General features: G+C 35.9%; 1 protein-coding gene across 2 annotated transcripts in view; it reads left to right on the top strand.

Moving 5' to 3' along the window:
• The window catches only part of LOC140140066 (uncharacterized), a 52,461-nt gene extending 42,247 nt beyond the window's left edge, over positions 1 to 10,214 (top strand). For both annotated transcript variants that reach the window (XM_072161880.1, XM_072161879.1), the window contains exons 8-12: positions 1,971 to 2,319; positions 3,021 to 3,197; positions 3,978 to 4,028; positions 4,471 to 4,594; positions 5,167 to 10,214. In XM_072161880.1, the coding sequence (XP_072017981.1) occupies positions 1,971 to 2,319; positions 3,021 to 3,197; positions 3,978 to 4,028; positions 4,471 to 4,594; positions 5,167 to 5,704 (1,239 nt within the window). In that variant the 3' untranslated portion in view covers positions 5,705 to 10,214. The remainder of the gene's footprint in view (positions 1 to 1,970; positions 2,320 to 3,020; positions 3,198 to 3,977; positions 4,029 to 4,470; positions 4,595 to 5,166) is intronic.
• Positions 10,215 to 17,496: the final 7,282 nt, after the last annotated feature.

Below are 17,496 nucleotides of genomic sequence, written 5' to 3'. Positions count from 1 at the left end.
CTCATATCAAAACAATTCTGATACTTAATCTAATTAAACACAACAGCACGGAACTATAGCAACATCGATTAATGACAAAAACACCAAATTGGGCGCATTCAACGACAACCTGTCAATCATCAGTCTATTGTTCCATGAACCTATTATTAATAATAAGATGACGCTTCCTGGTTTATGTAACATAATGGGCGCAAAAAGATTAAGTGGAAATTTTAAAGTGATGAACAGAAGCACATTAAATAATACTCCTGTTTCCTCAAACATTATAATTAATGTCAATAAAATATTTAACGATGCCCATATAACCAATGTTCGTAATAACACTTGGGAATTCAATTTTCCCTTCGTTGAAAAAGATAAAATACAGGTACATGAATAAAACAAACATATTCCATTACGAAAGCTAAATTAATGCAAATTAATGATTCAAATAAAAAATGATTGGGACAAGAAAGAAATGGGAGTGGGCTGAAAACAACTAAAAAATAAATTTAAATAAATAAGACGCCTCTTAAATATTGTAAATAATTCTTATACGGATGCACATTGGTTAATGAAATCATATTAAACAATAATGATAATTAGGCCTATGGAAACTTTCTTATCCTTCTGGTTCTGTTAATACAAAATTGTAATCATACAGTGAAGACCTACTTTATTAAAACAATATTTTGTATATTACTAAGTACCACTAAATATTGGGCTTTGTAAGTCACAGGCAACTCTGAACATCATGGTTAATCTATTGTCATCTAATTAACATATGAATAAAAACACTTCGAAGTATTGAAGTGTTTCCCGATTGACCAACAATGATGGGTGTAAAAAGTTTTCTTTCGGCGGGAACACAAGTACATGTTGTCATGGTAGCATACATAACAAATATAATTCTATACAGCTTTCATATAATACGAAAAAAAAAGAAACACGCAAACGAAAAAAAAATAATGTCAAATTCAACGATGGCGAACGTTGATGAGCTGAAGAAACATTATTTGGCAATCATTGATACGTCTAAGATTCTTGGCACAGATATTTTTTTATGATATTTAATAAGCAGATATCAAAGACATCAAAACTAGAAAAAAATCACCAAAACAACAACGTTGCTTTGAAATAGCTACGGCGGAAATGGGATAATTTTGAATTCTTTGTGAGAGGAAAAGATAAAGAACAAACTATATAAATGTTACGAATATACTATCATAGCTTAATACTAGACATTTTATTAATATAATTTCTTGTAGTGAAATTGCCAAATTGTAATCAACAGTATGGGTATCTAGGTCAAGGAACAAGTTCCACGTAAATACTCCCACAAAAAAGTTGTTGAAGTAACCCATTATAGCTTGAAAAACTTTTGATTCCATTTTCCAAAAACAACCATAATAAATTGCATGTTATACGACATACTTTAAATATGAAACCCCTGCTTTAACTACTTTGGAATAGTCCAGAGTTCGCTGGTTATCGAGTTTTATACGTTACAGTACAAAATAAATACTGGAGCTATCAACGTATCGGCACTGTCAAGCAGTTCGCCGTCGACTAAATTAATGGATACAAATGCAAGAATATACTTACTTTCACATCAAAAATATCAGTTTCCTTCCATGTTCTGGTTTTTTCTCTTTGTTTTCTACAATCCAAAGCTGAAGATGTTAATTTTCTGTAATATCCCGGAGGTTTTCGCTCACGTTTTTCCATCAGGTTATAGAAACACACTAGGTGATGCGATCTCCGCTGTGACGTATTGATGAATGGGCCTTCGTTATGCAAATGATGTGTTTATTTAAGGCAACGAATCCATGCTGCAGCTCTGTCGCTGATTGGTTAGATTTGTCAAGTGGACAGTATTGACATGCTGTAAAACGGGTTATGCTTTTAGAGCAAGGATTATGGTAACTCTAATCGGGTTTAGACAGGTAGGGGTCGTGGCAAATTTACAGTGGAGATATGTGCAACATGTCGCATTCAACATCAGCGTATGGAGGCAGGAAAGACACAACGAATACTACATAGTTGGTCGCATACACATACCAGCAACTCCGCCAAGAGGAGTATCCAATGTGGAACTCATTCCGAAAGACGAGTGGATTCCATTCCGCGAAGGAGACTACCTTGGGGTCAGCTACTTCGATGTGTCACCATTAGTGTATTCTACAGGGGGCACAACTCCTGAAGCATCTACGTGGTTGGTTTGGCGATTGAACGATGCACTCGTTGATGCGATTGATGATATGAATATGGGGGAATCGGTGACTGATGCACATTGGCAGCAGTATAATCGTGCTTATTCCTTGCAAGTTACAACTCGAGGTAAGAGTTCGTATGTTTAGATGTTTGTATATTTGTAATACCGTAAAAAGTCGATAGTTAGCAAATGTGCTTACTATCGGGCGATTTGAAAACATGAAATTGACCAAAGTTACGCGCTTTACTAACTGAGCTAATGGGGTTGAGACACTTGTTCGTATATTACTATCGATAATTTGCTCAAAACCCTTAGCACTTTTGTGGATGGCACTTCATGTTTGCATGTTTTAAAAGCGCTCGATAGTAAGCACATAATTATGCTAACTATCGAGATTTTACGGTATGTGCCCATTCCGAGGAAAGCCAGTTTGTAGTTCAAAAAGCAAGATCTTGACCAAACTACTTCAGTATGGAATATCGAATCAACATAGCCTAGCATTAGAATATGTTGTCACAGCATAATAGTCAATCGCGAGTGTTCTCAAGGCACGATTGCTTCCAATTTGATACTTAAGTGGGAGAAACAGTGTTTTTAAGTCGTATTCCTCTGTTTTGGGCATGGGGTCAAATTCAGCACTAGGTCAATAGACCTACTTCGGTACACTTAATTGTATTAACTATGATGAGAAAAAATTGTACTTGTTAATCAAAAATCGCGGTACCGAAAGTTTGATTTTCTATTCAAGTACGGTACAGTTTTAAGATACGTATCATTATTTTATATTCTAAATGGCCTTCGTTGTTTTCTTTGTACATCATTATAGATAAACGACGTTGTGATATTCCAGTGGTGAAATATGGTAAAATCATGCCCGCAGACCTGGATCATCTCTACGAAGGTGATATGTTGGTAGTAGACTGTGACCCTGGCTACAGGCCCCATTTTATGGTAGCGAAATGTCTGGAGACAGGGGAATTCGATTTTGAAATCAAATGTGATGGTAGGTACACCAGATAATTATTTGCTTAATACTATATTCTATTTCATATTTTTTTCTTATTTAACATAAAAATGAACAATTACACAAGACAACATATAAATGGAATCCGGGACAACCAAACTGGAAAAAAAGCAAAGGCAATATGCCGGTTTGGGATTGGAACCAATAAGTTGAAAAGTGGTTGAAAAGTGGCACATTCTGTAAGACACTTGTAACGTAACGCGTAACGTGATTCAGACTGTTTACTTTCAGTAAATGATGCCGTTTACCTCTTGGATGGGGATAGACCCCAGGGGACACTCAACACTCCTCTGAAATACCTCTGTTTTTGGACCTCGCAGCTCCGAAAGACCCCTGAAATTTACCAAAAAAGAGCTCTGAAAGACACATTGGTTTTGTGCTCTAAAGAGCTCTAAAAGACCCCAAAATTGCTCATTCCTCACATTTCTGGTTTGAAATACCCTTGATTTTTTTGATTTTTTGACTGTTCGCAGCGCCAAAAGGCCCCTTTTTACCATTTCGCAGCTCCAAAAAAGACACCTTTTTACCTGTACGCTCACAGATCCCAACCCACCACCTCAAAATTCCGGGGAGCATACCCACCAAAAATCTGGTACCAAATCTGTACCATACTGTGGTCACATCAACAGAAATTGCTCATTCGTTTGAAATGACCGGCCATGCTGACGCCGTCTTCTGTTGTGAATCGTAACTATTTTTCTTTACTTGTTTCCAAGTATTAAATGTACTAAATTGATACATTGGTTCACTCTCTTTCAGGTGATATTTCCGAGCCTCATCAGGGTCTTAACTTTTCACAAATTATCATGAGTAAGTATAACCGTAAACTTTTGCTTAAAAATATCATCAATACAAATCCCCCCCAAAATACAGAACTATCATGACAATTGTTTGATAACATGAAATCTAAATGTCAAACGATGCGCATAATAGTAATACTTAATAACTAAATCGACCCGTTTCGATGAGAATTGGACAAAAGTATGAGAATTGAAAAATGTTGCCTTTTATATGAAACTTTCTCATCCAAATGAATGAGAAATACCAATTAACGTGTCAACCGCCTGTCATATTGTTTTAAATGAGAAAGTTAACACTTATGACAGGTTGTTGACACGTTAATTGGAATACTCATTCATTTGGATGAGAAAGTTTCATAGAAATGGCAAACAGATACACAAAATTTCCGATTTAGTAGGGAACTGCAAGTTATTTATTTGTTAAGATAATCTGATATTGTCTTGTTTTGTAGTGGTTGTGGCTGTGGGACTATTGGGTGTATTCGTTGTTGTTATAAGCTGTGCATTGGTATGGGGCAATTATTTCTCAACCCACTGCTGCACTGGTCATCGCACGTCGGACTACACCAAAACAAGGTAAAATATTACATTATACTCTATTTGGCGGCCATTTTGTTCGCCATTGTTGTTGTTAATCCTTATCCGTACACCTCTATCTGGCCATTCTGCAATAATGATGATAGTCGGGTGTTCAAGTGCTCACAGATAATTAGGGATCTGCAACAATTATGACTGAGCCCAGGGTAGAATTTCTAATGCTCTAGAATCTAGATATATTATGATGCGAGCGTACCGAACGTTTTGAACGTCTCTGTATTTTTTTTCTCAAGCCTTTTTAGAACGTTGTATTTAAAAGGTACGCCGTATAAATTTGTGTGGCAAATATTACTTGATCGCCCCTTTTCCTGCCAAAAATTACTTCCCACCCCCGGCATTTTGGTTTGCCAAAAATTCTTAAAGGACTTTCTTCTGCGTTGTATGAACATTCCTATATCATATATAAGCATAGACATTATTCCCATTACGCAGACGAAGTTTTCAAAGTTGTTTGTTGATAAGTGATACCTTGTACATTTCATTGTTCACGGATACTCTACGAAGAACACCTAATAATTCAATCTCACATTCTCACCTTCTTTATTCTTCAGTCTCAAGCAGAGTGAAGGCTTCTCAGCGATGGGTGAAGAGAAGAAGATCAACCTTATCCCGATTGACGACGATGCTTTTTCAGCTGTAGGCACCGAATACGGCATCGACAACCCCGGTATGGATGGCGACAGAAAGGTGCCACTCCATGGCGGTGATTCTGGTGGTATTCGCTACAACAATGCGTTTGACGACCACTACATGATGGGTCATGGTATATATGATGTAGGAAACACCGCGGCACCACCTTATGAAGCCCAAGATAATCCCCCTGAATCCATAGCTAAATTATTCGCTGGCCCTCTCCCTCAATCTAACCAAGGAATTAACAATGGGTACATACCACCACCTCCGCCAGGACCACCTCCACCAACCTTTAACCCGGAAGCGGAAACAGACGTAAGTTCACCTTTCTCCTCACCACGACCTTCAACCTTACACAAAGAGAACGATGATCATCTACATTCTTCCATGTCTACTATAAATAACCCGGTGGCGAGTACTCCTTCTGACACACCGGCTAACATCTTCCCTATGTAGCACGCCTTTGACTTTCTTCTTGGAATTATTAATAATCAACTCTTGCTCTATCCAGTTGTGGAAATAGAATGAGCATAACGGGAGAAAAGGAAACTCTGAAATACTTATATCTCGCCTGTTCTGAGCAACAGTGGCGTAATACAGGAAGGTGCGGAGGATGTGAAATTCTAACCCTCACATTGGTGTGTCACGAATAGGGTCTAAATTTCGCGCCTCTCCAACACTGCTCTGGGCCGCCTTCACTGCTCTGGATCTCCTATACTGGTCTTTCATTTGTGAAAGAAACAGTCTTAATTGTGACATGATCTCATGCATTGAGTCGGCATTGTCGGCGATAATGATATTGAGATAATGGGTAAAACCAGGGCGAAAAAAGATAAATAAAAAGCTTATAATAAGCTTAGTATCTGAGCAAGTTAGTTTCCGACTCTGGTCTTAGTGGATTGGATCGTGTCACAATAAGCCCAATCGCCATTCTAACTTCCGGTTTTTGAGAGCAGTTTTGGGACACTTTGACCTCTGACATATCGAGAAAATGTACGTAATTATTATTAATTTTCTTATTATTGTCACAATTTTGATCATTAAAAATACCAAATAATTACTTTATAAAGCATTAATATTTTTTATATTTGTTTTAAATACTGTAAAACATTTTAGATTATATTTTGAACGTACAAAAACCCAATATTTCTGAATTTTCTGAAAGGTCAAAGGACAAAGTGTCCTAAAACTGCAAAAACTGTCCTACAATGCATTGCAAACTTCCAATGGCGATTGGGCTTATTATGCAACTGTTTCTGACAACAGTATTTAAATAACTAAGTCTGTATTATGACTTTACTTTTACTTTTAATTGTTAATCTGTTTACCCAAATAATCTCAAAGTGTTAAGCAAGTTGTGTGTCTACGTCATGTAAACTCCTCAACAAAAGTTTGGAAAGTTTTTTCCAGCATCTATATCTCAGATTATTTGTGACATGTTAATATCATGTTGTATTGGCTACTGTGCGTGCTAGAGTAGCCAATGCAACCCCATTTAATGACCTGCGACGAATCCCAAGCTGGTCTCACAAGTATTCACGGGTTGAGGTCTGGGCTGATGGCAATCATAATGGTCAATTTGGCACATTCGGTTTAAGACACCGCCACATTCACAAGACGTATACGTAGGTGTGAAAAGGGTGATGATTTCAAATATGGTGTGATAATAAAGGGGAATAAAGTAGCTATCCATTGATATGCAACACGATATGAACATATCACAAATAATCTGAGATATAGATGCTTGAAAAAACTTTCCAAACTTTTGTTGAGGAGTTTATAAATTATCCAACTTTCAAAGAAGCTGCATGCGTCAGAAAATGTCTTGAAAATTGCCTTTTATATATGTAATGACATTATAAGAGGAGTGTTTAGCTATCAACTCACGTGACGTATATGGATTGCCTTCATTCAAAATGTTGGCGTATCGTCACTGGGTAAGAAAAACCTCATGTAATTCCAAAGTTCATATGCAAAATCTCATGTTAAAAGGGGTTTAGTTACATAAACCTCATAAGGCGAAATTATGATCATTTTATTGTTGTGCTATAGCTAAACTTGGAGAGAATGCCCCGACTTACGATGATACTTCCCTTAATACTGCAAACTTCGTATGCAGGCATACCTGTAAAGAACCAAATATAACCAACACAATTTTTTATGTAAATCATGATAATGTTGAGCAATGTTTTGTGTCTTACGCAAAGTGACCAAATCGTTATTGTGTGAGCTTTATGTAACTGGGCCCACTTTTTACATGTGGTTTTGCATTTAAACTTTGAAATTACATGGAATGAATAAATGTGACCTGCTTCCACGAAATGAGCATTAAGTCGCAAGTTGTGAGTTTCGAGACGTACCAACTGTTAAGTTGATGTTCTTTATTTAAACACATCTGTATTGGCAGTGGTATATCCTTTGTGTATAGGGACAGAATTGGACACGGAATTACCGTCATGTCACCATTCACAAAGGGCATATCACTGACTATACAAGTGGCTTCAAAGGAAGATCAGCAACTCAACAATTCGATGGTGTCGAAACCACCAACTTGCGACTTTGCGTTCAATTCGTGTGAACAGGTTACAATACAAGTCTTACAATTGAGACAATATACAGGAACATGACTATAATTCCAGAGGTAGACAGATGAATGTTTTAAGATTTTAATTACATATATTCTAAATCAAATCATGTAAATTCTGAGGAGTACATAGTTTGTGAAGTGGACCCATATTCCAGGATCTGTGTAATGCGATATAGGAGGGAGATACTTGCCTGACTCTCTTCTTTTATCTTATATGTGATGTGTTTACAAATTATGTCCATGTAGAAAAAGTAAAAAAATATCAAAAATGTAATATAATTAAATATAGAATAGGAATACAGCATGCAACATCTCAGCTCTATTGTTTCAAATTTTATTTAAACTGTATAAACTAATATTATGTGCTAAAATCGTCACTTTCATTCTAATAATAACTTCCCATTTAATTGGAATTTGCGGAGCAAAACAGACACAGAAAAAAAAAAATAAATAAATAAATAAATAAATAAAGTCCACCTAGCACTTAGCCTGTTTCTCTAAAACCTTATGTATTTCTGCTAATGTTATGCAAGTAAAATACACACCGTGGTTTGGGGTAAAAAAGACCTGTGTACTACAAGTGCGTTTTTGCAATTTCATATACAATTATTTCTAATAACTCTATCTGGTAAACCTAGCTAATAGTATAGTATAATCCCAACGAGAGTATAACAGAACGAGTTTAGATGATCAAATTTACATGGAAAATTGAATAGTATAAGGTATTTAAAGTAGCCGCCTTTTTAGACCCGGACATAAGACATGTATAAGATGTAGTTAACTCTAAAAATTAGTTGATTAACGCAACCACCTCAGGGATGAAATCAAAACTCGACCGGCGGTTGACCGCCGGTTCCACCCGGTTACCATTGTTAAGAACAATAGCAACCGGACGGATCCGGTTTTCAACCGCCGGTCGAGTTTTGATTTCTTCCTGTAATAAATTATACCGATTTATAAATCAACAAGTATATACAGCTTAAATAAACTTGATTGCTACTATGTGTCAAACAAGTGGTGAACACTATAACATTTTTAACATTAACAACAATTTTAATACTTGCAAACTTTCGATGACTTGATGACAATTAAATTAAGAATTCTCAAAACGTAATTATACAATTTTTTTAAGTACAGTCTATATAGATGACCGGTTACTTAACATTTACCAAGACTTGCATGCGTGCGAGATTAGGTCAAATGTCAAGAAACAAATATTGGCTACTCATTTATGCCTGAATACCTATAATGATCGATGAATACCAGAGATACGAACAAAATGCCAGGTACTGCATTGTAAGGAAATGACCACAGTGGAAACCACTAATAGGTATATAATATAAGGAACATTACTACTTGTCGAGTAATGTCCCTTCTATCATAGGGCTACATTAAGTAGTTCCCACTCTTTTTATGAGGGGTTTTCACTCTTTTAGGAGTGATTTTCATTCCTTTGGACTGATTCTCATTCTCACACTTTTGGAGAATACGTTTTTTACTCTTTTACATGAAGAGGGTATTGCTGGCATCTGAATATTTACGACTAATGTAATTTTATTGAAAAAGGTTCCGGCTGCGATGGTTATTATTGTTTAGGGTGATTACAAAATGCGCCTTTTAGCGGCAAGTCCGATCCCGGTTTGGTGGTAAATGTTTTGTGGAATGTCACGACATTTCAAGTTGAAATCCATATACCCGCTCTGGAAGACATAACATTAATCTCCCAAACAAGGGGGTATATAATTATTTAAAACGCGAGTCATCCATACATGCCATAGGTAACTCCATTGAAATTCACACTCCCTGTGTGAGAGATGAAGGTCGTGTCCTCCATAGGGGAAGACATAATATATGACATAGATGTCCCATACAAGGGGTGTATATTTGAAACGGAATGGCCCTTTCAGGTAATAACCACATTGAAAGTTACACTCCCTGTGTGGGAGACGAAGTTCATATCTTCCATAGGGAGTGTGGATTTCAACGGGAATAGCCCAGAATGTTTACTATACCTACCAGCACGATGCTTTTACGCACTCATATAATTCATTAATTAATCCAGTATTTATTTTAAAATAATTTTCAGTAATATTTCGTTATTAATAACCTACGACACCCAGGCGATATCACTAAATAGACTTTCCAGTTTATTCACATTTGGTCGAATTTTTGCACTCGTAGTCCTTTAAAAGCAACTGGCGTCTTAAGTGTGTGTATCGACTGTACGATCAACAGAACCATTACAAATTAGTTTGCAATAAATAAGTGTTGTTTTTAGCGTTTATTTGGTGGTATAGTTTATTCTAAATATATTTAAGATAATTATAATGGTAATATAAGTCTGTTTTTAATATTATTAAAGTATACTGTTTATAATAATTGGTTTTCTTTTGCGTTCTTTTGGTGTTCTCTTCAGCTTCTAACATTAACGGGTATCATTATACTTCACACAATTGTATTCTTACACTTAAGGGATGGGGTATGAACGTTTGGACAGTATTTATTTTGGGACATTAGAGCACATTAGACATATCGAAATGCATTCTGAATACGAAGAATGTCCTTCTGATATCAAATAATTAATAGATTTTTTGAAATTCGCAATGTAATACACATTTTTATGGCAAATGATGAAAAATTGATATTTTCGATATTTATCAGTACTCGAAGTAAACTTTATAAATCTGATGATTTATACTTAAAGTGTATGTAGGTACGATGAAAGCCGACAATGTTCCCCCCAAAACACCAAAACAAATTAGGTCTTTTTGGGAAAAAAATCCATATCTTCAATGTGAAAGGTCAAAATTTTCAATTGATCGTCAGCTTTTCCTCCCAGCTACGTACACTTTAAGAATATATAATTAGATTTATAAAATTTACTGGGGCTGTTATATATCAAATTTTGTGAAAAATATCAAATTTGAATAATTTGTCATAAAATTTGTATTATATCGTGAATTTCAAAAAATGAAAATTATTTGATATCAGAAAGACATTCTTCGTATTCAGAATGCAATTCGATATGTCTGATGTGCTCTCATGTCCCACAAAAATACTGTCGAAACGCTCAAAACGCTCATTCCAGATCCCTTAAAACAAGAACAATCACTATATAAAAGGCTATAAAAGTAATGTTTTGGTTCTCGTCCCCTACCTCCTCAATTTCTGGAATTTGTCATTTTTTTTCTAAATTTTTCAATTTGTTTAGACTTTGGTATATATAATTTATGAAAACTTTATAAGTTTATTAGAGAACACGGATCACTTCGTAAGGGTCTATTCCTCAGAATCGCACATCTGAAACCAACAAAAAGGCCTCGTTGTTTCCTCGAGCACTGTTGGAAAAGACCGAAAACTACTGACAATGCTCGTTTTACATTGAAAAAAAACCCTCCCTCCCTCATTAATTCAAGAAAATCCTCAAAACAGTGATTTTATACGGCCTAAAATAATTTGGGCAATTTTGTTTCTATATTTTGACACATCATTCGACACGATGCGACTTAATTGTCTAAAGCTACAACAATGTAAATAAAAAACGAGCATTTCAAAAGTGACACATTTGGAATGCTTCTTTTGTAACGGGATCACTACAGCGTGACAGAGCAACACTTGCTACCTGTGCTCAAAATTAGCGTGACGGCGTTTCTCTGGATAAAAATGTTGTCACTTTTGAAATAGTTTTTGACTGGTTCTATTTTGGAAATAATGTGCTATTTAAGGATCTAGCGGCAAGTTCGCGTAAAAGCAGTGTGTACGGATACTTTTTGTGTGCACTATACTGAAGGGTTGATACTCTAACTCGACTTAAATCTTTGGTAATTTGCCTCACTAAAGAACCCTACAGACCTGGGTGTAGACTATTCGATGTAACGTATCTACATAATTTAATCTAAAGTCTGCACAAAAAGTAACGCAGCTGTTATAAATACGCATAATTATAGCATCAGAACTAATAATTGTGTTCACAATATTTCAACACAGAAAGAAGGATAATTTATTTACGCGCATTTTGATACCCCATTTGTCCAATTTCGTTCAATATTAACAACACATCAGTATTTTTAAAGATATTTGAAGTTTAGCGCGAAGATAATAGAGGGTTTTACGTGCCACAATGCTTGCGTAATAACCATTGATCGCTGCAAACTTCAACTTTTAAATTCGGGTATTTTTCTTCAAAGGCACTACTGTGTTGTTAATGTTGAACGACATTTGACAAAAGGTATCAAAATGCGCGTAAATAAATCATCCTGCTTTCTATGCAGAAATATTATGGAAAAAATTATTAGTTCTGAAGCTATAGGCGTGTTTATAACAGCTGCGTTACTTTTTGTGCAGACTTTATTCCCGTCTATTTCCCGTAATGCTTAAGTTCTAACGACTGTGTGATGGCCTAAAATCAATAATAAACTGGGCTCAAAAAGAAACTTGTATTTTTTTACAAGGCACTATAAGATCCACAACATGCTCATCTATCAGGGCACAGTTCTTTAACCCCAATACATTTGTACATTCATTGAATGACCTTAGAAAATTTGGATACAAAAACTCATACTCTGCAACTTGAGGTCAAATTTTGCACTATGAGTGTTTACTTGAGGTTATTGAACTATGTCATTGGGAGGAGGTCATTGTGGTCCATAGCGAGGCCTTATCTTAAAATCCTCTCCATCAAAATGAACCACATTATTTTAGGCTACACACTCCAGTATTACTCTAAACACATGTCAGTAAACAAGCAGTTGCCCAACTGACACAACATCAAAATGCACTGACATGGATCAGCTTTCTGGACCACAGAACAGCCTCCCGTAGAACAGGGTTTTCTTTTTTCATCGCCTAAGGTAACCGTTTGAATAGGCTATTGGCATGTCATTAGAGTAGAGTACTGAAGTAATCATGTGTTTATTTTTGGATCACTTTGATGGACAGATTTTTGAGATATGGCCATTTGAAAGATTGTAAGTTTCTTTTTGAGCCTAGCTTATATTTCTACCAGTTATTATTCTACGTAACATATTATCGATTTCACGTCATCAAACATTCGTTAAAACATTAACATTACTGGAAATAGAATGGGAATAGATTAAATAACGTCGATATGTTACATCAAATATTTTACCTCGAATACTGAAGTCTGTAGCTGCAAATAACATAAGATTTTCTTAATTTATTTCGTTTCAAAGGGCTACCAAGCAAACCCGAATTCGAATCCACGATAGAAATCTGTTACTATATTTCGGAATTAAATGGGTCCAATCTTTTGAGTTCTCTTTGTTATGTTACATTTAGAACTACCTTAAATTCGAACAATATATTTTCAAATTTTGAGTAATACTTCTCCAAATGTTTTGATATGAGAAGCGTTTAACAATACGCCATAGGATAGTAGGCCCATACACTTCCAGCTTGGATACTACTATTCACCACGTTTTTGTTCGCACCGTCTAAACTAATCGGATACTTGTAATCCTAAGATGAGAAAACTGGCGACCTTTCTTGCGATACAAACATATTGGTGTTTATGAAGAAAAATAGAGGATGACGCTGTCGATAAGGTACAAAATACAAAGCCTTTGCGTAATATGTTCCGTTTTGTTTTTTTGTTTTTTTTACAATGGAGATGTTTGACGAATCCCAGTCATTTCGATATTTCTTGTCTGGCAAGTCTAGAAGGTAACGATACGAGCTGCACAATAACAACTATTGTTGTACAATATGGTATGAACTTCGAGCGTCGGTAGTCGGAAATTCCGACGCAGTACACTTTCATTCATATTCATACAGTGTCATTAATATTCATACAGTTTCATTCATATTCATACAGTTTTTGCATACAGTTTTTGCCATTTTTGCAAGCATAAACTAGCAAAACTGTTTTTGCCAAGCGGTTTTAACCGCGGTTAAAACCGCGATATTTCCACATGCGGCAAAAACCTGCGAACCCTGGTATGAGCGTATAGGGGCATATTTTCCGCGGGGTGCTTTTTGAGGATAATGGGGTTGTAAAATAAATCTTGGCAGACAGAATGACATGTGGCATGATCTAATCCAAGTGACATTATTATCAATGTGTAAAATTCAGCGAAAAAGCAACTTGTCCGTTGGACAGGTTACTCCTAAAAATAACCTGTCCTGCCTGAAAGTAACCGTTCATTTGGTTTTTGATTTATTGGTGCTCGGGTGCTGCCTTAGTGTCTAGTTATCAGTTGTGTCGGGCCAAATTGCAATTAGCTGGCCCGCTAACAAAATGTTTTTACCTGGACATGTGCGCGCGAAAAGTTGCATCACATACGTTATTAATCTTGTCTCGGTATTTCGTCTACGCCATTACTAGGTATAGTAGCAATAAACAATTCAGGGCCCCCGTCGGACGGGCTGCATTGGTTAGGAAAATATCGCAAATGCAATGTCCGAATCAACCGATGCCCAAAGCATTAGAGGCATGCATGGTGTCCATGGCAGATTGCGTAGGTTATGGCAATAGGAACAAGTTAGTTCGACCTTTCGTTCGACCATCGATGCTTGGTCGATCCATACTATTTATGAAATCAATTAATTTACTATTGTTAGCCTAATTGTGATGACATAGTAATGTTTGCCTGTAGCAATTAATATTGACCAATATAAATTTAGCATTAATTCTGATTATCATAGTTTTCAGCAGAGAACTTCAGCGGTCTGCCAATTTGGCGCCGTTTATTGCGTATACGGAAGTGTGGTTTTGATTGGCTTATTGAATCACGTCATCATCACATCGGAACCTCATTCGCTGGTCAAGTTGTGTAGCAACGCGTGACCTAGAGCAGTGACCTAGTGACAGAGCAGACGGACACCGCTGAAGTAATTTGCTGAATGGTATAGCCTAGTTGATAGTTCATTAATAACAAGCATCGATGCGGTATCGACGGGCGATCCAAAAATGGAACACATTTGTTGCGCTTGCCTAACTAGAACCACAATCTCTAACTTTTGGGGAATAATCTTTTGTCGTGGATATTAATTAAAAAAACTTGTCTTTAAAAGTTTACCTTAGTCGTAATGAATCATGATGATATCTGTAGCCTGGTTGTTTCGCTGTTGTCGTTGTTTTTTGTTATTTTGTTATAATCGTTCACTTATTTGTTTATGTTTGGTTTCTGTTTGTTTGTCTGTTTCTCTGCATGTCCTATATCTTTTGATCAATCTTTCTCACAGCTTATGTATTGTTGTTAACTTGGAAAAACACGATATTAACAATATAATCTGTTTTTGCATTACAGGAAGATGGACTTGGGCAAGTTTCAGTTACCAAGATATAGTCTGTAAATTGATTGCTTATGTTGAAGCAACGATGACCATCATAAATAGCATGGGGTGGATTTCTATAACATGTAAAACGCATTGTAGTCTTTAACAGATCGCAACACTAAGAAAACGAAATTTGAAGAAATAAATACGTAAAAGCAAAAGCAAAAAAAAAAAATATAAAAATAGCCAAGAAAACTCGCTGCACATTGATCTTCGTTGCACATTGATCTCCCTGGTTGAAGGTTTACGTGGATGTGTTATGGTTTTAGTTTACCGTTCAGTGATTTTAGTAGACCGATGCAACAAATTCGGCGCATTTTGGCAAAAATTGCCTTTAAAAGTGCCCAATTACGGCAAATTTGGCTGATTTTTGTTGAAAATTTATTATTTGATATACTGATGGGTAGCAAAAAGTAGGCATAGAGAAAGTCAGGATCCGAAATGAAAGTCTGCATAGCACATCCCCGTACAAAATATTCTGAAGAACCCCCGCCCCCAGACATTTACAAAAATATTAATCGGAATTTGAGCAACTATTACTGATGCAGGCGGCTGTACAAACATGTATGTTTGTAAGACCAATATATTTTAATATTTTTGTGGCTGGTGTCTGCCTTTCGTCTCATTCGTAAAATTAAACCTATACTAATTTAGAGGAAATGCTGGTAGATGAAATTCTACTATTATAGATGAGTAGACTACTTGGATGTACACGCGCGCATCAACACAATTTCCATTGCCTGCCAATATGCGAGTGTATCATATTTTATTCGTGCTTTTAAGGGGTGGGGTATGAACGTTTGAAGAGTATTTATTGTGGAACATGAAATTCGCAATGTAATACACATTTTATGGCAAATGATTAAAAATTGATATTTTTGATATTTAACAGTACTGGAAGTAAACTTTATAAATCTGATGATTTATACTTAAAGTGTATGTAGGTGGGATGAAAAGCCGACGATCAATTGAAAATTTTGACCTTTCGTATTGAAGATATGGATTTTCCCCACCCCCAAAAAAACCACCAAAAAAATTAGGTCTTTTTGGGAAAAAAATCCATATCTTCAATATGAAAGGTCAAAATTTTCAATTGATCGTCGGCTTTTCCTCCCAGCTACATCCACTTTAAGAATATATCATTAGACGTATAAAATTTACTTCGAGGACTGTTATATATCAAAAATGTGAAAAATATCAAATTTTAATAATTTGTCATAAAATTTGTATTATATCGTGAATTTAAAAAAATTCAGAAAATTATTTGATATCAGAAAGACATTCTTCGTATTCAGAATGCAATTCGATATGTCTGATGTGCTCTCATGTCCCACCAAAAATACTGTCGAAACGCTCATAACGCTCATTCCAGATCCCTTAAAACCCCCGCCTATGACGCTATTGAACAGTCAGTCGTTTCAAATAAGGAGTTTTAGTTTTGGTTTTGGTCACGTGGTTCAATATGAAAAATATAGACCATTGAAATATTTACTATCGATATTACAAAAGGGGTGATTCTAGTGCAAACAACATCTATTCAATAATTCATGTTCTTGGGGATTGATAGAAACATCAGATATAAGCTATCGACTTTTATTCAAGTGATTCATTACTCGAAAGAAATGAGAAGAGAGGGGGAGAGAGAGAAGAGGGAGGGAATAGAGTGTGTTTTGGGATGGGGCCGACCAATTGCTCAAGTTGCCCTCTCCCCAGGCCCTCTCCCTCCCAGCCTGCTAAAATATATTTGCCCCCCCCCCGCCTCGGCACGTGCCATATTTGAACATTTCTGTACTGTTTATCTCAGCCTTTTAGAGCGTGTCATACTTTTTAAAATGCCGTAAAATCTGTGCCAATATCATGCATTCCCAATCGCCAGAAGTTCGATATTGATTTTTTTATCGCGGCCCAGGAGCACGTTAACCGCCAATTTAAAGGAACACTCAGGCAATCACATTATGCCCTATATGTTAGAAAAACAAATATCATACGAATCACATGGTTTTATTTAAACAAACTCATATTGACCATAAAAACGAATAAGGCATAACGTTGTGATTGCTGGAGACAGTTTTTAAGTTTTGAGCATGTCAATGTAAAAACGCTGCCACAATATGGTTGGACCTGCAATGATATTATAAATACAATTTTGCTGTAGCGCTAATATCTAAATAATCTTGGACGTTTTCGAAACCTAACTTTGCAGAATGAAATGTGTTCGCATTAATTTGAACTTTTAAAAACAAATTGATGGCTATTACAGTTTTTCTACGTGTTATTATTATTATCATTATTATTATTATTATTATTATTATTATTATTATTATTATTATTATTATTATTATTATTATTAATATTTTTATCATTA

Source organism: Amphiura filiformis, chromosome 18 (genome assembly GCF_039555335.1).
Source record: "Amphiura filiformis chromosome 18, Afil_fr2py, whole genome shotgun sequence".
Taxonomy (NCBI): Eukaryota; Metazoa; Echinodermata; class Ophiuroidea; order Amphilepidida; family Amphiuridae; genus Amphiura; species Amphiura filiformis.
Note: the sequence above shows the minus strand (reverse complement) of the source record. Positions and strands in the feature narration are given on the sequence as shown.